The sequence below is a fragment of the Neomonachus schauinslandi genome, chromosome 7 (genome assembly GCF_002201575.2).
Source record: "Neomonachus schauinslandi chromosome 7, ASM220157v2, whole genome shotgun sequence".
In the NCBI taxonomy this organism is placed as follows: domain Eukaryota; kingdom Metazoa; phylum Chordata; class Mammalia; order Carnivora; family Phocidae; genus Neomonachus; species Neomonachus schauinslandi.
Genome location: NC_058409.1, coordinates 70,998,391 through 71,025,831, shown reverse-complemented (window position 1 = coordinate 71,025,831; position 27,441 = coordinate 70,998,391). Strand labels below are relative to the sequence as shown.

The 27,441-nt window shown below is 36.9% G+C and overlaps 1 protein-coding gene across 1 annotated transcript in view; it reads right to left on the bottom strand.

Annotated features, from left to right (window-relative positions):
• Positions 1–3,366: 3,366 nt before the first annotated feature.
• The window catches only part of ARSK (arylsulfatase family member K), a 43,030-nt gene continuing 18,955 nt past the window's right edge, over positions 3,367–27,441 (bottom strand). The window contains exons 4-8 of the mRNA XM_021697513.2: positions 21,138–21,420; positions 18,406–18,577; positions 15,153–15,377; positions 5,936–6,160; positions 3,367–3,787 (exon numbers count right to left, since the gene is read on the bottom strand). Coding sequence (XP_021553188.2) covers positions 3,498–3,787; positions 5,936–6,160; positions 15,153–15,377; positions 18,406–18,577; positions 21,138–21,420 — 1,195 coding nt within the window. The 3' untranslated portion in view covers positions 3,367–3,497. The remainder of the gene's footprint in view (positions 3,788–5,935; positions 6,161–15,152; positions 15,378–18,405; positions 18,578–21,137; positions 21,421–27,441) is intronic.

The window sequence follows — 27,441 nt, the reverse complement described above, 5'->3', positions numbered from 1 at the left end:
TTATCTGAAAGACTCTAATTCCCAGCCAATTTATTCAACAAGTATTAATAATCTTCTGTGTCTCAGGCACTTGGGATACTTTAGGAGACTAAAAGGACAAAAAGCCATGCCTGTACAGAGAGCTTTCATCCTAGTGGGGTAGGAGGGATGGGGCACAGTATAAACAAATTAAATAGGTGAAATATACCCTACATTGGATGGTAATGATTACCACAGAGAAAAATCAAGCAGGCAAGTTCTTGTGAGAAAGGTAACACTAGAGCAGTAATTTGAAGGGGGCAGCAGAGTGAGCCATGTGGCAATCTGAGGAAAGAACCGAATTCCCAGCAGAAAGCCTCGACAAGCACAAAGGTCTTGAGGTGGTGCATGCCTGGGGTGCTAGGAATCAACAGGGATGCCAGTGTGGCCGGAAGAGAGTGAACAAAGTGGGAGTGTGGGAGGAGAGGTGGTCTGTGAGGGAGCATTCAGCCAGACAGTCCAGGGTCCTGTAGGCCTTTGTGATGATTTTGGCTTTTACAGAGTAAGATGGGAAACCAGTGGAAGGTTTTGAGTGTCCGGTGAAGTGATGTGATATATCTTTAACAGGATCACTCTGGCTGCTGTGTTGAGAAAAGACTGAAGAAAGCCCAGGGCAGGCTCAGGGAGACCTCTTAGGGGGCTACTACAAAAGTCCAAACAGGAGATTATGGTAGACTGGAACAGGGTGGAGCAGAGGAGACAGTAAAAATGAATCCCAAAGACTGTCCTCAATTTAGTTTATAATTCGTGTCAGTTTCTCTCAGATCCTGGCATTCATTTCTTAATTTTCCAAGTTTTTCTTCTTTTTCTGTTTTCATGGTTGTTAGATACCAGTTTGCGTTATATTTTGTCCTAAAAACTCAGCTGTACCTAAGTATGATCCTATATCCAATATACTTAAAACATTGTGGATGCTTGGTAAGTTCTAGCAACGAATGCATCTTGAAGGGTTTGGGTAGAACGAGATGGATTGTATTATCTTCACATGCCTGTTTTCAGAACCACATTTCTATTATTATTGCTTTATTTTCCCCCTGTAATTAGCATTTCCACCCACACACTAGCTATTTCATGTTCTTTAGGTTTAACTAGGAGATGGGAGGGAGATTTGTGTATTTTCATTTTAATCTTAATAGTCTAATGTTGAGATCTTTTCCTTGAGGGCTTTATACACTTCAGAATGTATCTGAAGTGAAATTTATTTCTCAGAAATTCATACATAACGGCAAAGATAAGCTCATACAAATTCAGTGAAGAAGAGTAAGAAAAGGAAATGAAGTGGCCCATGAAGAAAACTTCAAAGAGAGTTTGAAGAGGAAGTTAGGTAAAATTATTATTTGCAGATCAGCCTTTTACCTGAAAAATATAAGATACCAACTAAAAAACTATTGGTACCAAAAAATATTCTATTATTGGTGAAAAATTAATATATAGAAAAAGAATCTGCATATATAAACAACCAGTTAGAAGATATAATGGAAGAAAGATCACTTAAAATAGACATCACCAACAAATGATAAAACAACTAGGAATAAACTCATCTCTGCCTACACGTCAGGATCATTAGCTAGAGAGCTTAAGGGAACAATAAGAAAGAACAGTGCCCAGATGCCACCCCCAGAATTCTAATTTCATTAATGTGGGGTGGGGCCTAGACAGTATTTTTTTAAAGGTCCTTACTTTTCAAAAAATCTCTATAGAAACCGATCCATTAGAAGAAAACTTAGGATACTACTGTGAGATCAAAGAAACCTTAAAGAAAGGGAAAGTGTGCTATATTTTTTAGAATAACTGAAGATCATAAAGAGTTCAACTCTCCCTAAAATAGGTTATAAATTTAATATGGTTTCATAAAAAGACTAACAAGATTTTTCATTTCTGAGCTAGGCAAACTTATTCTAAATTTGTGTGGAAAACCCAAGTTAGCAAGAGTGGCCAGGACAACTCTGAAAAAGGAAAGTGTTGGAAAGGAACTAGTCTGACCAGAGAAGGACTACCACATCAGTAAACAAAGTAGATTGGTCCACGGGAAGATAAAAAATGTTCTGAAAGGACCCAAATGTAAATGAGACTTTGGAATATGATAAAACGATATTCCAAATCTAAATAGAGAAAAAGATAATTTATTCACTAAAAGGTGTTATATAATGAAGTGGCATTTTCTAACCAAGTAGACAAATGTTACTTACTCAATAAAAGGTCATTTGGGTAGCCATCTTAAAATAACAAACCAAAGTTAGATTTCTAATATGGAATACATTCCAGAGGGGGCAAATATCTAAGGACAAAAATAAAGCTCTAAAAGAAGTTAAGTGGGGAATACCATGCTGAATATGTATGACACAAACCCCAAAGCCATAAATGCAAAGATTCATAAATTTGATTGCATGAAAATAACAATTTCCACAGGTTAAAAACACCAGAACAAAGTCAAAAGACAAATTACAAAAAGGAAAAAAAAAATGTGCAGCTTCTATTACAGACAAAAAGCTAAGATCCAAAACCATGCCTGTAATAAAAAAGACAAGCAATAGAAAAATAGGCAAAGAATAGAAATAGGAAAGGTCACAGTGAAGGAAATTCAAATGGCTATTAAATATATGAAAATATGATCTATCTTCTCATAATAAAAACATTAAAAAGAATATATTTTTTATTTATCAGATTGGTGAAGGATGCGAGGAAGTGCATCACTGGTGAGAATTTAAATTGGTATAACTTCTCTGGCGGTGACTTGGTGTAATTTTGCTAGATACAGTCTTGCCCCAGCAATTTCACTTCTAGGTATTTTTAAGTGGGAGAAAAAAAGGGCAAGATGCAGAACATTTTATAGAGTAAGCTCCCTTTTTTTTGGGTGGGGGGTAGGAATACAAAGTTTGTTTGTTAGATATACTGTGTATCTTTAAAAGGATACTTAGGAAGGTGGTTACAGTTGCCCCAGGAAGGGGAACTGGGAAAAGAGGGACACTTCATGTTCATTTGCTCACTCTTTTGTACCTTGTGCATATATTACCAATTTTAAAAACCAGTAATAAAGTCAGCCAGATCCAGGATCTGTGTCCCATCAAATACTCTGAATACTCCCATCAAATACATCCAAATGATTTATGCCCCATCAGATGCAAATAACTCATCAGACACCATCAAATACAAATAACTATTTTATGGTTCATAAGTCATAATTGTTAAAATTGTCTATATTCCATATTATTCAGAGGAATATAACTTTATATTATACTACTTGCTTCCATCCTTTTAATACGTCCATTAAGTTGTTAAAAGTTAGTAAGAGGTCTTGATAGTAATCCTATTTGAAAATATGTAATTCTGTAATGATTACTACTTTATTTTAAAATAGAATACACTCTTTAAAAGTAACTAAAAATCAGTAATTATTAAAACAAACATATAAAAGCTACTCATGATCTTTTACCATTATCTCTATATGTTGCTCTAGAACATTATTTTCTAGCTTTAGTTCAGATTTTTTTAGGATTAGCGGGGGTTTTAAGCCACCGATCAATCGCACTTTCATACTTCCTTGGTTCTTGCAGCCAGTCCTGATGCCACCTGAGGTTCGCTATAACATTTGAATAGTTCTGCCCTACACTTTGCTTCCACTTGATAAACTGCTCTTTATTGTATCGGTGGACAGAAGCAGAAACCTTAGGGTAGTTTATAATGGAACGAAGCTTCCGATCCAAAGAATATGTAACTTCTGGAAATTGTGTAGCAATATTTGTTAGTTCATCTGGATCTGAGGAAAGATCTGGAAGAAAAAAATGAAATAGCTGTCAAAACAGCTACCTGCTACAAAAACATATTTTAGAATGCCATTACTCTGTGACAGATAATGTATTTGAGTTTATTTTTATTTTCAGTTCCTCTTAGCATAATAAGATGGACAGTTCTCTAAATCTATGTCCACATTACCTTCCTACCATCATCCTGCTATCTCATTTTTTTTTCTTATCCATTCTTGGATGGCAGAAATAGATGAACTCTTATCACTAGAAAGCTGGCTTAGCCCTAATTCTTCCTGGTTTTGATGCCTTGTTTACTATGACATACAGAGAAAAAAAAATAGTAATGCTTATATTCTCCCATTTCAACAGCCCCACACTTTCCAGATATAAGAATTCTTTACACAGTCAAGTCATATTCTTGCAACCTCACTTATTCTTAGTTTTCTGTATATTTTAGCATCTTGTGCTTGGATTTTTGAACATTCAGTTCATCAACACTGTCCATTTGAGCAAATAGCCATGGAAATAAGAATGTATCTCAATTACTACCACCAAGAAAAGAATGATAAATATTTCAGAACATAAATACCCTTTTTACCTAGGTAAAAGGAAGACAGAAAATATAACAGGATGTCAATCTAATTGGAAAAATAGCAAATCAAAGATCTTATGACAATTTACTTAAGATAATAAATGAACATTACATGTTGACGGAAAAACCTCTATGAACCTATGTGGTGCATTTGCCAGAAGAGCCCTGATGACATTTATGACTTTGTTAGATGACTTCAGATGGCACCACTTTGGGAAAGGGAAGTCAGTGAATAAAACCCAGAGAATACAGGAAAGGCAGGCTCACCCACTGATCCTTTGACAGTCACATCTGCTTTTTTGCAGAACATGTCCAGGGAATTGGGCAAGAGATGCCCTTACATATCAGGATGAAAATTTAAGGACTTTCCTTTGAAGCCAAGAATCTCCTGCTCTTTGAGTTAAGGGGGGGGGAAGGGGGAGGCCAATCAATTTAGCCCCTAAAGAATTATTTGGAGTTAATAATTTTGACATTTGTAATTGGAAAGGAAACTTAGGGATAAATAAATATTAATAATGGCATAGTTTATGTGAAAAAGGGGGGCAAAGGATAAGTAAAACCTGAATTTAATAATGATGCTTTAAAATTAATTCATAGAGGGGCACCTGGGTGGCTCCACTGGTTAAGCATCTGACTCTTGATTTTGGCTGAGGTCATGATCACAGGGTCCTGGGATGGAGGCCCACGTCAGGCTCTGTGCTGAGCAGGGAGTCTGCTTGAGAGTCTCTCTTTCCCTCTCCCTATGCCCCTCCCCTCTGTGCACGCGCTCACTCTCCAAAATAAATAAATAAATCTTTTAAAAAAATGAAAAATAAAATTAATTTATAGAGTAGTGAAGCTAGCAGGCATTTTTGTGGAGTAGAAGGAGCATGGATTTTGAAGTTACACCTGGGTTAAAATCCCAGTTCTGCCACTTAGCTGTGAGATCTTGCACAGGTATTTGAATCTCTTTCACCCCTAGTCTTCTCTATAAAATGAGGATAATGGTATCATCTTATATAATAAATGTAGAATGTCAGGCTTCACAAGATGCAGGGGTTAATCTCCAGAACAGCTGAAACCAAGGGATCGTGAGAGGGTGTTGACTACTGTTTGGGAAAATAACCATGACTATTAGAAGACACCTTGATCAGAGAAAACTATGGTTTCAGTTTTGAGACCCTGATCAAAAGCCTTTGGACACTTGCTCTGGAATTCAGATGATTTGCAAAGAAGCTGCACCTCACATGGGTAACCTTTTGTAGATTGTCCTGGCATAAGAAGCAGCAGATATTTATTTATTTAACCAATGATGACTGGATCTCTTGAGCAACACTGTGGAGGTCAGCTCATTCCATATAATTCTTTTTTTTTTTTAATTTTTATTTGTTTATTTATCAGAGAGAGAGAGCACAAGCATGGGGAGTGGCAGGCAGAGGGAGAAGTAGGCTCCCTGCTGAGCAAGGAGCCCTATGTGGGACTCGATCCCAGGACCCTGGGATCATGACCTGAGCCGAAGGCAGAGGCTTAACCGACTGAGCCACCCAGGCATCCCTCATTCCATATAATTCTACACTTAAAAATATATCAACAGGTTTACCAAAGAGTTGAGGCAATACTGAAGTACCATCAGAGTAGGCTATATACTTCCACTGGTTGGTCCGAAGCATATAGGTGGAAGCATTCACATTGCATCCATGGAATTCACTCAGAATCCAGGGCGGATGTAGGTTTTTGAATTTATGTTCATTCTTAAACATTTCTGATGATAATGGCAACAAAGAGTATCCACTCAGGTTCTGAGGCAGAGGAGCTCCAACAATATCTATGTAACAAAATAACATAATATTTTTAAATAGCTTATTCTTTCATTAGTTGAAATATTCATAAATGACATCGTTAGAGGTTGTGGAGACCAAAGACCATGTATGGATTTTGTAAATAGATGGCCTAGGTCCAAACGCTTACTTCATTAGCCATGTGCCCTTGGACATGATATTAACCACTCTGAGCCTCAGTTTCCTCATTTGTAAAAGGTGAATAATATCATACCTGTACTTCAGACACTTATTTTAGGTTTAAATATGATAATTTATGTAAGGTTCTGAGAATAGCACCTGATAGGAAACCCTCAACAGATATTAATCAGTCCTTTATTTCTGAAAGATAAATAATTACAGTTGTTTCTCAAATTTGTTTCACCAGATATTAAGATAAAAGACCTATATGAGAAAGGGGTTTAGTACTCATATATCTTTGCAAACAGTGATTAAGTAGGCAAATTTGTTGTAGATGTAAATTTATTGCTGATATATATATATATCATAAACCTTTAAGGGTGGCATAGCAGTATGCCATTTGTCCCAGAGTTATTTGATGACATAACATTTTTACCCTCAAGCAGCATATTGAGGGGCTAGTATTTTGCAGAACATACTGATTTAGGGAAAAATAATTTATTATCCCCTTATCAAATATAAACATATAAAATATAGCATGAGAAATGTCTAACTTAAAATGAGGTATTTTTATTTTATTTATTTTTTAAAGATTTTATTTATTTATTTGACAGAGAGAGACACAGCGAGAGAGGGAACACAAGCAGGGGGAGTGGGAGAGGGAGAAGCAGGCCTCCCGCTGAGCAGAGAGCCCGATGCAGGGCTCGATCCCAGGACCCTGAGATCATGAGCTGAGCCGAAGGCAGACGCTTAACGACTGAGCCACCCAGGTGCCCCAAAATGAGGTATTTTTAAAAAATGCTTTTAGGGTATTTGGAACTCAAACTATTTTTTCCTATAGAAAAACTACCATTAGGGGCGCCTGGGTGGCTCAGTTGGTTAAGCGACTGCCTTCAGCTCAGGTCATGATCCTGGAGTCCCGGGATCGGGTCCCACGTCGGGCTCCCTGCTTGGTGGGGAGTCCGCTTCTCCCTCTGACCCTCCCCGCCTCATGCTTTCTCTATCTCATTCTCTCTCTCAATAAATAAAATCTTTAAAAAAAAAAAAAGAGAAAGAAAAAGAAAAACTACCATTAATTATGACTGGGTACTTGGGATAGTTCCAAAATGAGTTTGCAGTTGCCTTTCCACCCCTTTTCTGGTTTCCATGTTCCATGTTTTTAAGAATAATTAAATATTTCCAATTAAAATTGGAAGTAATATATCTGCAATGCTAGGAGTTAAACAAAATTGAATAAGAAAATTAACATGACTAAGTATTTGAGGAATAATAGGTTAATTTCAGGAGAATAAGGAGGTAGAGAAAGACCTCTGTAAATCTTCTGAAGGCATGTTTTACATATAACATAATTTAAAAATCCGTATTCTCCCATTTCCTTGGAAGGGGCATATTTCAAGTACTAATCTCCTGCCAATCAATCATAATCATGGACTTTTTTGGGGAAAGAAAGAAATACCGGAGATAACTGGTTAAAAACCAAAGGAGCAAAGACATTAAAGAGGATGTGTGTGAGAGAAAGGGACTGCCTGAGATAAAACTTACAAGGCAGTAGGCCACTACAATGAGGTGTACCATAAGGAATGCAAGTAGCAAGGGACAGGCTGGGTCAGGCTGGTCTGCCTGGCAGCCATTAGGGGGCACCACTAGTGAGGTGTAGGAAGGGAGAGAAGAGGACTTCAAAGATGATTGGGAAGAAGAGACCAACTGGTATATACCCAGGACTGGGAAGTTCCTGTATTCAGCATTTTAATAACCTCTGATGCTTAGAAATACCTTATTTCAGATCTATTCTTAGCCTAATTTTCCTAAAAAAGTTGGGAAGACTAAGAAAATTGACATGGTTCTCCTGTGTTTATATGAGAAGTCAGTAGTAAATTGGGATAAGAGTGCAGTTAAGTATTTTTTTTTAATTCATTCAACAACCTAGTGCTGTTCCAGGTGTAAGGAAACAACAGTGGACAAGGCAGGTAAGCTCGCCTAGAGATTACATTCTAATGTGTGGGGACAGACGAACAAACATGTCATATGGCGCTAAGTGCAATGAAGAAAAATAAAGCAGGACAAGGGAGACAAAATGATGGCGAGTATGTGTTCAAGTGCTATTTTATATAGTGTGGTCAGGGGAGGCCTCTCTAATGAGGTGACATTTAAACCCCAAGGAAGGGCCAGGGCGAGTCCTGTAGATACCTGGGGGAAGGGCATCCCCCTAGGGAAGAGCAAGTATACAGACCCTGAGGTGGGAGCCTGCTTAGTCCATTCCCCAGACACCAAGGAGCCCTGAATGGCTGGAGCAGAGTAGGTGAGAGGTACAACTGTAAAAGAGGACTGAGAGATTTTGTTGGAATCCCAGGTGCAAGGAGAGATTTTGAATTTTACTCTATGTGAAAGGGAAACCAGCAGAGGCTCTTGAGTAGAAGCATGCCACTCCTGACGCCAACTACCGCATGGTGAGTTGACTGAAAGTGGTCTGAGTGGAAGGTGGGCGCAGAAAGGTACTGCAGGAGTCCAGGCAAGAGAGAACGGTGACTTGTTGCCAATCTATTAGTAGTGGTATAATATACCTTTGTAAACTGATGAAGAATAAAATCCATGTCACATACCCACAGTATTTAATAAATACTTTACATATGTATTAACTTTTCTGTGCCACAGGAATTGGGGTATTCACTTCTCATATATTTATCAATGATTTCCTTAAAAGCACTTTAGCTTGAACTGCATTTCAAAAAGCTCTTTGATCTCTGTTTAAAACCATTTTCATGTGTTTTTTTCTTCTGGCCGATCTGTCATTCTAACTCTGTTTTAAGTAAGTTTCATCTTTCTTGGTTGTATAAGCAAAGATGAAAAGTAACTGCAGGATTCTCAACAAAGTGCCTTGAATTTAAAACAGTAAACAAATGGGGAAAAATGCAGACCTGGATATATACGATGGTTTCCTGAAGAGAGGTAAGATTATATTTCTTCCTGAGCATGAGTAGATAAAAGATTAGACTGGTATGGCCATGATGCAAACTATGTACATTTTTTAGGGCATACTGAAGAATAAAAACTACTAATGATGATAATGCCTAACATTTAATTGTTTGCCATGTTCCAGTCATTGTTCTAAGCTTTGCAATGGCCACTATTATTTACATGTTATTGATAAGAAAATTGAAGACCAGAGATGTTAAGTAACTTGCCCAAGGCTAATACTGAAGGAGGGATTTGAATTTAGGCAGTCTGACGCCAGGATCTCTGGATTCCTCAGTACTACAACACAAGTCTTGTTTTACTGTAGTTACTCAACTTCAGAATATTTTTTAGATAATAAAAACAAAATAGTCTGTGTAGAATGCTTCTCCCAACCCTCCACTAAGATCTTGTAACAAGAAGGGTTTTGCAATTTGAATCCTTCACAATTAAGCATTCTTTTAAATACAAGTGCATTTTTATATAATTACATTTTCACAATTCAAAAAATATGGATTTATCTTTTATGTGAGGGGAAGGCAGGTGTTTTACAAAAAAGATCAAGTATTAAAAGAAAAAATTCACATGAAAGTAAGTATAAAAGAGAAAATCAAAACAATTTTAATTTTAAAGTGAGACTACTTTTATTTCTAACTGAGCCAAAAGATGCTGATGATAGGTTATTAGAAAAGAAAAAATATCATCCGAGTAATTTTTAAAGAATAATCTCTGAAGTGATATCAACTTTAATAGTATAAAGAATTCTTGTTCATAAAAATGGCACTTTTCTGCCAGTATTAGAAAATGATAATGTGATAGTATACCATAAAGGACTGTTAAGATAAACAGACTAAGAATACCCTTTCTACTTTATCGTAAAATACCATTTTATAGGAAAGAAAAAAACCTCTTTTAAACATTGGGGAGGGTATGTGCTATGGTGAGTGCTGTGAATTGTGTAAGACTGTTGAATCACAGACCTGTACCTCTGAAACAAATAATACATTATATGTTAAAAAAAAGAAGATAGTAGGAAGGGAAAAATGAAGGGGGGGAAATTGGAGGGGGAGATGAACCATGAGAGACTATGGACTCTGAGAAACAAACTGAGGGTTCTAGAGGGGAAGGGGGGTAAGGGGATGGATTAGCCTGGCGATGGGTATTAAAGAGGGCACGTACTGAATAGAGAACTGGGTGTTATATGCAAACAATGAATCATGGAACACTACATCAAAAACTAATGATGTAATGTATGGTGATTAACATAACATAATAACATTAAAAAAAAAAAACTGTCATCTAATTCGGAATAAAAAAACAAGCTCAGTACCAAAAAAACAAAACAAAACAAAAACCTTTTATATTTTTCCCCAAGTTTTTATTAATTTTATTATGCTGTGCAATATTAGTTTCAGGTGTAGGTAAATACCTTTCAAAAACTATTCGTAAATTCAGACTTTTTTTTTTTTAAAGATTTTATTTATTTATTTGAGAGAGAGAGAATGAGAGAGAGCACATGAGAGGGGGGAGGGTCAGAGGGAGAAGCAGACTCCCTGCCGAGCAGGGAGCCCAGTGTGGGACTCGATCCAGGAACTCCAGGATCATGACCTGAGCCGAAGGCAGTCGCTTAACCAACTGAGCCACCCAGGCGCCCGAGACTTTTTAATAAAAGCATTGTAGCCTCTTAAATTTGAACAGGCTTTTCATAGTAAGGTAGGTTTACTAAAACAGGAATCCCAATTGGTTTTTCCTATTTAATGTCCTTCTATTTGAGGTGTTTTTAATCACCATCTTTTATATGATATTTATGAGATCCGTAAGATGTTAAGGGAAGAGGAGGTCTGGCTTGAGGCTTTGATCTAAGAAATTTAATCCCATACTCTGGGTGTAATTTAGATTCATACAATACAGCTATGGCTAAGCTAATAAAGAAAGGGCCTTTAGAATCCTAAGACTAGATTATGTTTTATATCTCTTGTGAACTCCTAATTGGTTAGAAGAATCACAAAATAAAAAGTCCGTTGTAGATACATTATCACAATCTGTATATGTTATTTATTAAGCAGAGGTGAAACAGAACATACTGTCCTGCGGGTCTAATTTTTGAGTTAATCTTCACTGAAGTAGCTTTAAACTCTTCCAGTACTGAGCAATTTCATTTTAAAAGATAGACTGAAACATCAGATTAAACACAGACTATCAGAACAATTTTGCCTTGTTCCTGGTGAGAGTGTTCAACAAGGCAATAGACTCCGTTTATGCCTGTTAATCCTGGTATAACTGTTAATAGTCTCAAAAATGTGCTGATTTGGACAATATATTAGATACACCCTATCTCAATAAATAAAACAAAAAACCCTGTTTATACAGTTTAAAGCCTACATTTCATTAATTCATGGGGACCATTTTCACATATTATTTCACCATTTAAAATAAAATTGACTATTTTTTACCCAATCTGTTTCTATTCGGTGTTCAAATTGTTTCTAATTCTTAAACTTAATGGATACTACAGTAAATATCCATGGAGATAAATCTTTGTATTTAGCTATAGGTTATTTTCTAAAATTAGAATTTCTAGGTCAAAAAGTATGCGTATTTCTGAGTAACCTGGAACATAATGCCACATTGCCTCCAGAAAATCTGCCAGTTTATACTCCCAGAAGCAGAAAAAGGAAAGGCCTATTTCCAAGAGAAGATTTTCTAATTCTTTTTTAATCTTTGCAAACTCTATATGTGAAAGAAAATTGGTATCTTCTTGTTTTAAAATTTTTCTGACTACCGAGTTTGAACCTTTAAAATATCCTGGCCATTTGTGTATCTTCTCTTGTGAATTATTTGTTTATATCTTTCAGTCACTTTTTGAGTAGGGTATTTCTCTTTTTCCTATAGATTTGTAAGAGCTCTATTAATATTAACGCTTTATTATTTGCAAAAAGGTTAATTTTATTTATTTATTTATTAAAGATTTTATTTATTTGACAGAGAGAGACACAGTGAGAGAGGAAACACAAGCAGGGGGAGTGGGAGAGGGAGAAGCAGGCTTCCCCATGGAGCAGGGAGCCCGATGTGGGGCTCGATCCCAGGACCCTGGGATCATGACCTGAGCCGAAGGCAGATGCTTAACAACTGAGCCACCCAGGCGCCCCAAGGTTAATTTTAGATACATGATAATGTTGCCATGCTGTTTCCTGGCTCCAGCATAAGATTCTTGCTGTACCCCTTCATTCTCTTTCTACCTTATCTCCGGTTAACATCTGGTCAGTAGGATGTTTCAGTATTTTATATAAAAAGACCCATGTACAGATATTCTCCTTCCTGCCCCAACCACATAAATGTAACTTTTCCCTTTTGGTGATAAAAATTTTTGTGATGAAACATATTATAAACTGTGCTAAGCCTGAAGATGCTAATTTCCAGTTTAGAATTAGAGAGACACTGATTTTTGGCTTAATTTCCTTTACTCTAGTTGGGCAGATCTAATCAACACATGATCTAAATGCTGTTAATATATTCTGTAGGGAAATGTGACTCAGAAGGAGTCTATTACGAAGAATCAGTGAAAGATAAAAATAAGTAAAAATCTACACAGAACTGTGAGTTTTAGAAAATTGTAATAATTAACAAATTGCAGAAAAAAGAAATTGGAGAGCACCTACATAATTTCCAGAAGAGTAGGGAAGGAATGGAAGGAGTTTCTGGGAATGTTTGGTTTTGGCTAACGAAATGCTTATTGTCATGCAACACAAATCAGCCAGGGATAGGCAGGTATTCTCCTAATAATAAATGACCTCATTCTAAGCAATTTTATTTAGTGTTTTCTTATATAATCTGTTAGCTAAATACATTGTGAAATCTTCCATTGTGAAATCTTGCAGATGCCTTTTAACTTTTATGATGTATAAAATGGCAAGTAGTGTTAATGGTGGATCAAAAATGTAGAGTAGAAAAATTTGCATTGTAGGCAAATATATAAACAAGATTTAAAGAAAAATGGCTTAAATAATGCATATTAATCACCTTACGTATCAGGTGATAGGCTGACTAAGCATAGATAGAGTAGGACTCACTGCAGACAGCTCCCTGTACATAATGGTCAATTGAGCTGCTAGAGTCAGAAAGACAAACAAAATGTCAACTATCATTATGAAATACATTGAGGGGATACTGAGAAAGAATCATCCCAACCTTTCATGATCGTTTGCAGTTCTGGTCACTGCCCTTCAAGAAAACAGAACAAGGTTAAAAAGTTCAGCAAATTTGGAAATGGGGTGGAGAGACTTCTACATGAGGAAAAACTAGAGGAGGAAACTACAAAAAGATGCCACCATCAAGAAACACCTGTTCCTAAGGGCACCTGGGTAGCTCAGTTGGTTAAGTGTCTGCCTTTGGTTCAGGTCATGATCCCAGGGTTCTGGGATGGAGCCCTACATTGGGCTCCCTGCTCGGCAGGAAGCCTGCTTCTCCCTCTCCTGCTCCCCCTGCTTGTGCTCTGTCAAATAAGTAAATAAAATCTTTTAAAAAAAGAGGCACCTGTTCCTAAAACTATAAAGATGATAATAAGAGAGACACAAACATACATAATCATACATAAACTTATCAAAACAGAAATGAGGAAGTAATCAGGATTGCCTGAAATGTGAGGGAGCCAAAAAGTGGCATAGATACGATAAGTGCGATAATTGTTTTGGGATATAGAGGAACCAGCAAATGACAACTAAGAAACTAAAGAGATTAAAAATATCAGGCAAAAGAACAACAAAGAAGTGTGTTCAAATATACAAGAAGTGATGTAAAATAAAAGAGAAAGGGAAAAGGCACTGAAAAAAATTCACCCTAAAGAATTTTAGGACCCTGGAATAGTCTTCAGTTAAATGAATGGAAGGACTTTGTAGCAGAAAGAAGGAGATAAAAAAACTTTCTTACGTCTTTGGTTTTCAGATATATGTTTCTTTCACATTTTCATATATACATATGAAACATACATATCTTAAGTTGTGTTATCTTCTTCTTTCACCAAAATCTGTTTATAAATAGACGGTACTTTTTGTAATTGATGGTGCCTTAGAACAGAAGAATTTCAGTATTTATTTATTTTTAAAGATTTTTTTTTTATTTATTCATTTGTCAGAGAGAGAGAGAGAGCACAGCAGAGGGAGAAGCAGGCTCCCTGCTGAGCAAGGAACCCGATGCGGCACTCGATCCCAGGACCCTGGGATCATGACCTGAGCCGAAGGCAGACGCTTAACCGACTAAGCCACCCAGGCGTCCCGAATTTCAGTATTTAAATGTTATTGAACTTAAAGTAGTCTGCTAAATTAGATAGAGACTAACAGTTCTATATAATTTCCTCTGATTTTGCTGATGTTGTTCTGTTACCTTCAACTAAAACTGTTAACTTCCCCTATCCATATGTTGCTGTTCTAGACGTCTGGTTATGTTTATAGACATTAAGAAGCTAGTGAAGTTCTTAGCACAGAACAATCTAAAGATTCTGAGGAGAAACAGGTTTATACATTCGATGAAGAGGCTTTTTCTAACACTGTACAAAATTAGTAGTTTCAAAGTGGGTAAAATAATCCAGAAAGGAGCTTCTTACACTTTTGAGAGGTGGTGGCAGAGAATCACATGATATGCAAATCATATCTATAAAGTTATGAACCTGAATATCTTCTGTGGCTTACTTTATAGTCATGTCCCAATTGTGAATCTTTTGAAGGGAAAAATGACTGTAGTACATGAAGGCTACAGGAACCTGAAGAGTATCATCCTCATTTTTCAGATGTGGATTTGACTCACAGTTAAAAGAATTGCTCAAGGTTATGAACAAGTCAGCAAAGTCCCTCACTACTTGGCTTATTCATTTTCCAATATTATTACAAATATTTACAGAATTGTGTTACTTACCAAGCATAGTTGGGTAAATGTCCACAAGAGAAACAACATTTGGTACTTGTAGGTTGGCCTTAATTCCTGGTCCCATCATCAAGAGTGGAACGTGGGCACTAGCTTCATACATACTCATTTTATAAAACTGACGATGCTCCATGGCCAGCTCTCCGTGGTCTGAGGTGTATATGACAATAGTTTTCTGAAGAAGACCTAACTGGCGAAGAGCTAAAATAATTTCTCCTACAGTACGAATTGAGATAAATCTTAATTAGTTTTTAGTTTGTGTTCTATCACAGTAAGTTTATAACAACTCTGCCTCGCAAGAGGATGCTTCTTAACATGTGAATGTTAGCTAGTGTTCTTAAGTAAGGTATGCCACATTTCATGTGCCTGCTCTTCACCTGACAGATGAGAGAGGAAGGAGAAAATATAGTACTGATAGGATAAGTTTCTTCATCTGGAGATTAAAAAGTTTCTTTATTTGGAGATTATGCTGGCTTGCTTTCTATGTTCCTTTCAGAGATTGGGGAAAACTTTTTCCCCCTTAGTGACTTAAATGAAAAAAGAAAGACAACTCTAGATGCCAGCACTATACGGTGTCCCAGACAATGAAAGGATTGGTATTATCACCAACCCACAATTTCTGCCCCATAGGAGGTCAGAACTTCTTCTCCCGGCTACCCTTTCTCCCAGATCCCCAATTGGCAGGTCAGACTTAGCATATTCTTGGTTAGGGAATAACTGGACAGTAAAATTCCTCTGACCAGTCCCTGTCTCTTAGTGTCCTCTTCGTTGTAATTAAAAGAATCACAGAAAGGCATAGTCCAGAGAGAAGAATCATCCCTATTTTGGCAATTCCTGAATCCTGGCCTACAGGGGTCTGTCTGTATTATTAAAACAAAAACCACAGGTGATTCTGAGGTCCAGTCAAACTGAGACCCACTGTCCTATGGAGTTATTTACAGAGTGCATACCATCAGGATCTTCCAACTGGACAACTATAATGGCTTCCTAACTGGTCTTCTTGCTCACGTATCTCTTTTCCCTCTAACTCTTGTACCACTGGGGTGGCTATCTTTCTAAAATATCTGATTATGTCATACCCCAGCTTAAAACTTTTTCAAAATTTCCCATTGTCTAAGTCTTTAGCGAGCTCAGCACCCTCAACTACCTCCTAGGCCTTTACCTTTTATAGTCCTAAACTACTTAGAATCCCTGAACTGGTAATAATTAGGTTAGACTTTCTTGCCTCTGTACATTCTCTGCTTTCTTCTGTGTTGGATGCCTTTCCTCCCACCTTCTACTTGGCAGATTCCCATTCTTCCTTTATGACCAAGCTCAAGCATTATCTCCCTGGCGAAACATTGCCTGCTCCTTCAGGTGGACTGAATCACTGTCCTCCAAGGCCTCTACAACTTGTATTCTGCTGTAGTTACAACAACACAGTACAAGTGCTGGTGTTTATACTCATCCAGGAAATGTTGACTGAGTTCTTACTATGTGCCAGGCACCATGGATGCAAAGCTAGGCACCTGGGATGCAATCTTGATTAACACTGAAGTCCCTGCTCTCATAAGGCTCCCCTGTTCAATGAAAGCAGACAGTAAACAAGTAAATAGGCAAAATAATTGACGATTATGATGTAAACAATCAAGATGATAAGGTAGAGAGTAAGTAGTATGGTGGGGCTGGTATACTAACTTATGGTGGTTGGGAAGACATCCCTGAGGAGTTGGTATTTGAACTGAGAGCTAAAGACTGAGAATAGCCAGCCATGTAAAAAGCAAAGGGAAGAGGATCCCAGGCAGAGGGAAAAGCAAATACAAAGGCCCTGAGGGGGAACAAGAGCTTAGTGTTTTTAATTTAAAAAGTGTGATTTCGTAATAATATTCAATTAGTACCATCAGTGCCCCAAATAGGGCCTGATAGCTAGCTAGTGGGCACTAAATATTTGTTGAACAAGCACAGTGAACAGTAAGAAATACTATTTGGTGGCGAGACTAGTGTGGATATAACAAGATGTCACCTATTTCATAAACTTTGTAGTTAAAGTGAGCTGCTGCATTTCTTTCTCTAAGAGACTTCAAGAGGTAGTCCACACTCCCTGCAGCAACATTATATATATATACATATATATATATATATGTATATATATATATATGTAGTATTTCACCTTAGTAGATATGGATGAATGGATAGCTGCAAACTTTCAAAAGTGATTTCCAGGGTGCAAATGGGTGAATACTCATTAACATCAGAAAATATGAAAAACAATTCAACATTTGTGTGGATTTAGGATTAAAGAAATTTACTTTAAATATCATTTGCATTTAAGATTGAGTACTTGGAAAATCTTTAAGACTTTTAATTCATATTATACTTCGTATATTATAAATAATTTGTCCATAATTTTTTTTTTTTGCTTTCTGCTTTCTACTTTTCTATTTTTGCCCAATGAATGCTTCTTAAGAAATAGCTACTCACTTGTTCACTCTCAAAATTTACTTTGTACAGAAGAGGTGCTTCCCACACTCCACTAATGCAATTTGCTCCACTCTAAAGTATACCAAAATATGAAAATAACTTGTTAAAAAGATGGATTTTTTTTTAAGCCAAGCGTTCTCCAATCTAAACTGGAAACTGCCATTAACTCTGCAAGTGAGTAGGCAAAACACTTTCTTGACAGTCATCTTATGGAAGCAGGTAGAGTTTTGAGCTGAACTAGTGAAGGAAAGTCAATATGATTCTGGACCAGAATACACGTGTGGAAAATGATGTCAGGTTTAGTTAAACCCTACGCCTGGGAAGAATGGTTTTGTTTTCTAATTATTACAAGTCTGGGAGAATTCACAAGATTCTGTGACTAAACTCTTATCTCTTAGAATCTAAGCTGCCTTACAATTACCTGTCACATGTGTACCTGTGTTTGGTTAAATACTGATTCCTGTTTAAAGCAGGTAAAAAGTTTTGTGTCAAGCAGGTAATTGCCTTCTATGGTCTTGTCTTTATGTATGAACAAATCTGAGCATTTATTAATTTATGAATAATTAAGATAGAAAAGGCTTTTTATTCCATGATTAATAATGCAAATTATCCAATTTTTATATGTGTCAAGATTTTTATAATTCTAAGCCTTTAGCATCTAAGAAACTGTTGTAAAACATTGTCTGAGGAAGTTCATACAAGTCAGCAACCAGCATGATCACAGTTTGTTGGAAAAATATTATACTTTTTCTTCATTTAATTGCTTATTAAATATACCACCTACCAAGCATGGCATCTGTCTCAGCACACATAGCATAATAAAAGGCCCTAATATTTTTAATTTCTTTTTCTGTAAACTTTCCAGTGCAGTTTTTTGTATATGAAGAGTAATAATCTATAGGGTGCATTTCTGACAGAGGTGACCACTTTGGGATTTTGATGGCATCATAAGAAACCTAAAAAGGAGAGAAAAACAAGGTAGTAATATTCTTCTCCTCCAACAAGTATGTATGGTGAACTAGACAATGCTTAATTACTTAAGAATGTAGAAGAAAATAGTTATGAGTTATGTAAAGAAAATAGTAAATCAAATACATAATTAGGAACAAACTGTTACTATTCCTAGTAACAACAAAATGTATATATTAATATCTGTATATATAGTGAGTTATGAAAATTATTTTTATAATTATACATGACAATGAAAAACATGAGCTATTTTAGACAGTATTCTAGTCCAGAAAAAGTATCCAAGCTTTTTAATATAGTGGGTGACCAACTCAAAATTCCAGAATCAACAACCTCAGAATCTAGATTTTGTTCCCAGTAGTTCACTAGTAAAACTGCCAATATCTAGTGAGACAGCCAAATGTTTGCTAGGAACAAATATAACTCTTTAATATACATATGATTGCTTATAGTTTTGGTGAAAACAAGACTAAACTTAAGTCATATACTTCTTTTAGTCATGTAACTTAAAAACCTCAGATATCTACTTACTATTTACTTATAAATTATTTGATTCAGTTCCTTAGGCTAGTACTAATTTTTCAAGATAGAGCCAGTTGCAACTTTTTCAGAAGACATGAAGTATCTACAGTTTTGACATTGTTTCCTTTGAAACAGGGTTCGCTAAACAGCATTTCTGATTAGAGTTTTTAAAGCAACTTAAATTCAATTTAAGTTGATACCTTTCAAAACACAGGTGGTCCCGTTTGCATGGTTCAGATGTGCCTGGATTTCATTTACCACAGTTTAGTTACATAACACCAGCCCCCCAACAACACACATTTTAATTACCAAAGTATATTAACTGTGAGTTACTGCATAAAGTACAAACTTTCACACTCAAATACTGCTAGCTCTTTAGTCTACAAATCCCTGTATATTACGGGTGTGTGTCCCAATCAGTGACTCATCATGTTATTTTTTTCAAAGTCTATCAGTGACTGGTCCCTGCTTATCGTTTATTCGGTATGCATACGTACAGCCAAGGTGTCTGTAGCTGGGCTGCGTCCTTGTCTCCCAGTGAGACCTCCATGTGGCATTTTTACAAAAATGGATAATCAAAAGAGGGGATTGGTCAAAAAAGATGAATGTACAGTAAAGAAATAAAAAAGTGATAACACTGTACATGAAATCTGAATCAAACATTAACTAGAGTTATAGAAAAGAGAGCCAACCTGGGAATGCTGACATTGCCACCATCTGATACACTCTAGCTATGTGGCCAAAGGACCTTAGTGTAGATAAACTCATTGATAAAAATAGGAAGGTCGTTGCAAAACAAAAGGGTGAACATATCCTAGAGAAAGTGACACTGGCAAATATCCATAGGTTAAAAGAACTCGCAGAAACATATCATCACATTGGAAGTTCAAAGGGTAAAATGTTGGAAGGTGATCCACATTTAGAAAGAGATGGGACAGTCTGCCAAGACTTAGAGAAGATGCTGGCTCCATATCTTGTTATACAGTGAGAAGACAAGCAGTTCAAATTCTTGATCTGTTTTTTTTTTTTTCAAAAACCCAAAACACTTTAATCCTCAATATTTCTAGTATTTTCAGTTACAGTGCATTCAACATTAGTTTTCCTGTCTTTTTTTCATTTCCCTGCACATTTATAACCCAAAATAAGAGAGGCTTAATGTCAAACAAAATTTGACAATTTTTGTTGTTGTTGTTTTCTAGATTTGTTTATTCATTTGAGAGAGAGACAGACAGAGAGCACAAGCAGGGGGAGAGGCAGGGGGAGAGGGAGAAGCAGACTCCCTGCCGAGCTGGGAGCCTGACATGGGGCTCAATCCCAGGACCTGGAGATCACGACCTGAGTTGAAGGCAGACTCCCAACCATCTGAGCACCCAGGTGCCCCTTGACAAATGTTTTTAAGAGTCCTAGAAAAATGGTCATTTTCTCAATTGATTGTTGAGATCTCTTTGTACAGTTTCAGCTTGCATGGTCACTTTTACCCCCTGAACTCTGCCAAGTGAAGACTGCCTGCACTCTTAAGAGAACATCTTTTAGTTTCTTTGTTTTTTTAAGATTTTATTTATTTAAGAGAGAGAGCTCACAAGCTGGGCCGGGGGGGGGGGGGGGGGGGGGGGGGGGGGGTAGGGCAGAGGGAGAGATTGAGAATCCTGAGCAGACTCCCACACTGAGCGAAGAGCCTGACCCGGGGCTCGATCCCAGGACTCTGGGATCATGACCTGAGCTGAAACCAAGAGTCGGACACTCAACCAACTGAGCCACCCAGGCACCCCAGTTGCTTTTTGTATAGACACATTATATGCAGATGTGTTAACTCAGAAGTAGATTACTGAGTTTTAATACTTATTTTATTTCTGTAATATTGCCCCTTTGTTTTTTGCAACCAGTTATTGGTCATACTTGATTTACTAAGATACAGAATTTTCAAATTTTTGTTTCAAAGTGATAATAAAAGAAGCAGTGGGCAAGTACCAATAACATAGTTTATAATGTTAACTTGTACTTTTGAGCACACAATAGTGTACTTACCTTTTTAAGCCAATAAAGAGATGTGTGAAATGTTGAAGATCCAAAATTTTCTCCTGAAGATGGTGAAGGATATGGATGTGGTAAATTTAATCCCAAGTACAGAACAAATGGGTGAGTGTAATTACTTGCTTCCTTTCTTAACCAATTTACTGCTCTGTCTGTATTCTCCCAGTCCCTTTCCATTACTCTTACTTTAGTCTTTTTAGGGATAAGATTAACCATCGGTCTCCCTTCTTGTCTGAGTAAGAAAGCAACATCTCTTGTCCATGCTTCAACACGATTGCTGAGGAGGCAAAAAAGGTGTATTATAAGGTACTAAAAAAGATTTAAAAAAAACTAAGCATAAATATAAGAAAGCAATATGGAAAACAGTTTTTAGACTCAGTCATGTCAGTGTTCAGGCTCACTACATTAGATCTCATTAAGAGAGTTATTGAGACTTGCAAACACAAAATCCAGGGGAAAAAAATGACAAGAATCAAATATTCACCTATATGTCCATTAAAACTAAGATAGATTATTTAGAAGGGTTATTTTTTCTTATAACAAGATATTTAATAATATAAAAAGTGTTTCAAGTTCCTAGTATTTCTCCTAAATTTTCTAGCAATTTGTCTTTTTTCTGTCAGAAGAAAGAGAGGTTATTCTTAATCCAGTATAGTTAATATACAATGTTGTGGGCGCCTGGGTGGCTCAGTTGGTTAAGCGACTGCCTTCGGCTCAGGTCATGATCCTGGAGTCCCTGGATCGAGTCCCGTATCGGGCTTCCTGCTCGGCAGGGAGTCTGCTTCGTCCTCTGACCCTATCCCCTCTCAGGTGTTCTCTCTCTCTCATTCTCTCTCTCTCAAATAAATAAATAAAATCTTTAAAAAAAAAAAATATACAATGTTGTATTTGTTTCAGGTGTACAATATAGTGATGCAACAATTCCACATATTACTCAGTGCTCATCAAGATAAGTGTACTCTTAATCCTTCTCACCTATCTCACCCAACCCCCACCACCTCCCCTCTGGTAACAATCAGTTTTTTTCTCTATAGTTAAGATTCTGTTTTTTGGTTTGTCTCTTTTTTTCTCCCTTTGTTTATTTGTTTCTTAAATTCCACATATGAGTGAAATCATATGCCATTGTCTTTCTCTGACTGGCTTACTTTGCTTAGCATTATACTCTCTAGCTCCATCATGTTGTTGCAAATGGCAAGACTTCATTCCTTTTTATGGCTGAATAATATTCCTGTGTGTGTCTGTGTGTGTCTGTGTGTGTGTGTGTGTGTGTATCACAGCTTCTTTATCCAGTCATCTGTTGATGGACTTAGGTTGCTTCAATAATTTCGCGATTATAAACAATGCTGCAATAAGCAAAAGGGTGCATGTATCCCTTTGAATATTTTTGGGGTAAATACCCAGTAGTGCGATTATTGGATCATAGGGTGGTTCTATTTTTAACTTTCTGAGGAACCTCCATATTGTCTTCCACAGTGGCTGCCCCAGTTTGCATTCCTATCAACAGTGCACCAGGGTTCCTATTTCTTCACATCCTCACCAACACTTGTTTCTTTTGACTTTAGCCATTCTGGCAGGTGTGAGGTGATACCTCATTGTGGTTTTGATTTACATTTTCCTGATGATCTGTGATGTTGAGCATCTTTTCATATATCTGTTAGTCTGTTCATGTCTTCTGCCCATTTTTAATTGGATTATTTGGTTTTGGTCTTAGAGATTTTCTACACTAACTCTTTACTGGATATGTCATTTACAAATATTTTCTTCTATTCAGTAGGTTGTTTTCGTTGGTTGTTACCTTTGCTGTGCAGAAGCTTTTTATTTTGGTGCAGTCCCAATAGTTTATTTTTGCTCTTGTTTCTCTTGTCTCCGATGTATCCAGAAAGATGTTCTTATGGCCAATGTCAGAGATATTACTGCCTGTGCTCTCTTCTAGGATTTTTATGGTTTCAGTCTCACATTTAGGTCTTTAATCCATTTTCAGTTTATTTTTGTGTATGGTGTAAGAAAGTGGTCCAGGTTCATTCTTTTGTAGGTAACTGTCTAGTTTTCCCAACACTGTTTGTTGAAGAGACTGTCTTCTTCCCATTGCATAATCTTGCCTCCTCTGTTGAAGATTAATTGACCACATAATTGTGGGCTTATTTCTGGGCTTTTTATTCTGTTCTGTTGATCTGTGTGTCTGTTTTTGTGCCAGTATCATATTATTCTGATTATTACAGCTTTGTAATATAACTTTAAGTCTGGAATTGTGATACCTTCAGTTTTGTTTTTCTTTTTCAAGATTGCTTTGACTATTTGGGGTCTTTTGTGGTTCCATACAAATTTTTGGATTGTTCTAGGACTGTGAAAAATGCTGTTGGTATTTTGATAGGGGATTTCATTAAATCTGTAGATTGCTTTGGGTAGTATAGATGTTTTAACAATCTCTATTCTTCCAATCCATGAGCATAGAATGTCTTTCCATTTCATTGTATTGTCTTCAATTTCTTTCAATCAGTGTTTATAGTTTTCAGAGTACAGGTCTTTCACCTCTTTGGTTAAGTTTATTCCTAAGTATTTTATTATTTTTGGTACAATTTAAATGGGGTTGTTTTCTTCATTTCTCTTTCTGCTGCTTTCTAGTGTATAGAAATGCAGTGAATTTCTGTACATTGATTTTGTGTCCTGCAACCTTACTGAATTCATTTATCAGCGCTAGTATATTTTTAGTGAAGTCTTTCTGTTCTTCTCTAAATAGTATCATGTCATCTGCAAATAGTGGAAGTTTTACTTCTTCCTTACCAATTTGGATGCCTTTTATTCTTTTCTCTTATCTGATTGCTGTGGCTAGAAATTCCAGGACTACTATGTTAAATAACAGTGGTGAGAGTGGACATCCCTGTCTGTTCTTTGACCATAGAGGAAAAGATCTCAATTTTTCAACATTAAGTATGATGTTCACTGTGGGTTTTTCACATAAGGCGTTTATTATGTTGTGGTATATTCCCTCTAAATCTACTTTGTTGAGAGGTTTTGTTTTTTTTTTTCCATTATGAATGGATGTTGTACTTTGTCAAATGCTTTTTCTGCCTCTACTGAAATGATCATATGGTTTTTATCCTTTCTCTTACTGATGTGATGTATCACATTGATTTGTTTATACTGAACCACCCTTGCATCCCAGGAATAAATCCCACTTGATCATGGTGAGTGATTTTTTTTTTAATGTATTGTTGGATTTGCTTTGCTAATATTTTGTTGAGGATTTTTGCATCTATGTTCATCAGAGATATTGGCCTGTAGTAATTTTTTTGTTGTTGTATCTTTTTTATATATATATATTTTTATTTATTCATTTGAGACCCAGAGATACAGAGAGAGAGAGAGAGAGAGAAAGCCTGAACAGGGAGAGAGGCAGAGGGAGAGGGAGAAGCAGGCTCCTGGCTGAGCCAGGAACCTGATGTGGGGCTCGATCCCAGGACCCTGGGATCATGACCTGAGCCGAAGGCAGACGCTTAACCATCTGAGCCACCCAGGCACCCCCTTGTTGTTGTATCTTTATGTGGTTTTGGAATCAGGAAAATGCTGGCCTCATAGAATAAATTTGGAAATTTTTCTTCCTCTTCCATTTTTTGAAAAAAAGTTTGAGAATAGGTATTAACTCTTCTTTAAATATTTGGTAGAATTCACCTGTGAAGCTGTCTGGTCCTGGACTTTTGTTTGCTGGGAGTTTTTTTATTATTGGTTCAATTTCATTGCTGGTGATCGGTCTGTTCAAATTTTCTATTTCTTCCTGTTTCAGTTTTGGTAGGTTATATGTTTCTAATTTACCCATTTCTTCTAGATTGCCCAGTCTGTTGGCATATAAGTTTTCATAATATTTTCTTACAATCCTTTGCATTTCTGTGATGTTGGTTATTTCTCTTTTGTTTCTGATTTTGAGTCTTCTCTCTCTCTCTTTTGATGAGTCTGTCTAGAGTTTATCAATTTTATTGATCTTTTCAAAGAACTGGCTCCTGGTATCATTGATCTATTGTTTTTTTTACTTTCTATATCATTTATTTCTGCTCAAATCTTTATTAGTTCCTTCCTTCTGCTGGTTTTGGGTTTTGTTTGTTCTTTTTTTTTCTAGCTCCTTTAGGTGGAAGGTCAAGTTATTTGAGATTTTTCTTGCTTCTTAAGGTATGCCTGAATTGCTATAAACTTCTTAGAACTGCTTTTCCTGCATCACAAAGATTTTGGACTGTTGTGTTTTCATTTTAATTTGTCTCCATCTATTTTTTTATGTCTTCTTTGATTTCTTGGTTGACCCACTCATTGTTTAGTAGCATGTTTTTTAAATCTCCATCAATTTGTGCTTTCCAGATTTTTTCTTGTGGTTGACTTCTAGTTTCATTGCAGTGTGGTCAGAAAAGATGCATTGTATAACTTCAATCTTTCTGAAATTATCAAGATTATTTTTTTTTAAGATTTTATTTATTTATTTATTTGAGAGAGAGCGAGCACATGAGAGGGGGGAGGGTCAGAGGGAGAAGCAGACTCCCCGCCGAGCAGGGAGCCCAATGCGGGACTCGATCCTGGGACTCCAGGATCATGACCTGAGCCGAAGGCAGCCGCCTAACCAACTGAGCCACCCAGGCGCCCAAGATTATTTTTTGACCTAATAAGTGATCTATTCTGGTGAATGTTCCTTGTACACTTGAAGAGAATGTGTATTCTGCTGTTTGAGGATGGAATGTTCTGAATATATGTCTTAAATCCATCTGGTCCAGTGTGTCATCCAAAGCCACTGTTTCCTTGTTGATTATCTGTTTAGATGATCTGTTTATTGATATAAGTGGAGTGTTAAAGCCTTCTATTATCATTGTATTGCTATTGATTAGTATTGTATTACTTATATTTGTTATTAACTGTTTTATACATTTGAGTGCTCCCATGTTAGGTGCATAAATATTTACAATTATTACGTCTTTTTGTTGGATTCTCCTCTTAATGATTATATAGTATCCTGTGTCTCTTGTTACAGTCTTTGTTTTAAAGTCAATTTTGTCTGGTATAAATATTGCTACCCTGGCTTTCTTTTGACACCCATTTGCATGATAAATGTTTCTCCATCCCCTCACTTTCAATCTGCATATGTCTTTTTTTTTTTTAAAGATTTTATTTGAGAAAGAGAGTGAGCGAGAGAGCACAAGCAGGGGGAGTGACAGAGAGAGAGGAAGAAGCAGACTCCCTGCTGAGCAAGGAGCCCAATGCGGGGCTTGATCCCGGGTCCCTGGGATCATGACCTGAGCCGAAGGCAGACACTTAACTGTCTGAGCCACCCAGGTGCTCCTGCATGTGTCTTTAGGTCTGAAGCTTTCTCTCTTGTAAGCAGCATATAGATGGGTCGTTTGTTTTTATTTGTTTTTGTTTTTTTATCCATTCCATCACCCAGTGTCTTTTGATTGGAGAATTTAGTCCATTTATAGTCGAAGTAATTATTGTTAGGTATGTATTTATTGCCATTTTATTTGTTTTTTGTTTTTTTGTGTTTGTGGATCTTCTCTGTTCCTTTCTTCCCTTGCTCTCTTTTCTCACCATAAGTTGGCTTTCTTTAGTGATTTACTTGGATTCTTTTCTATTTTTTGCATATCACTGTTTTTTGGTTTGTGGTTGCTATTAGGTTTGTTTATAACATCTTCTGCGTATAGCAGTCTATCTAAAGTTGATGGTTGCTTAAGTTTTGTTTTGTTCTGTTTTTAGAGTGGGGGTGGGGTAGGGGCAGAGGGAGAAGGAGAGAGAGAATCTTAAGCAGGCTCCGTGCCCAGCCTAATGCAGGGCTCAAGCTCATGACACTGAGATCACGACCTAAGTTGAAATTGAGTTGGATGCTTAATCGACTGAGCCACACCCGTGACCCAATGGTCGCTTAAGTTTGAACCCAATCTTTACTCCTCTCTTCTCCATGTTTTAAGTACATGGTATCATATTTTACTTCCACTTGTGAGTCCCTTGACTGAGTTTTACAGATACACTTACTACTTTTGTGTTTCCTACTTTCCTTACTCTTACTCACAGTCTGTCTTTTCCACTCAGAGTCCCCTTTACCATTTCTTGTAGGGCTGGGTTAGTGGTCATGAACTCCTTTAGTTTTTGTCTGGGAAACTCCTTCTCTCTCCTTCTAATCTGAATGAAGTTGTGTGGGCTGGTTCTCTTCCGCAGGGGGTGTGCAGCAACTGTGGAGACTGAGGCCTGCCTGGGCTACTCTGGAAAGTGTGTGCCAGTGGGGGTGCAGTTTTAACAAGGTGTGTGTGTGCTTTGTGGGAGCTGACAAGCT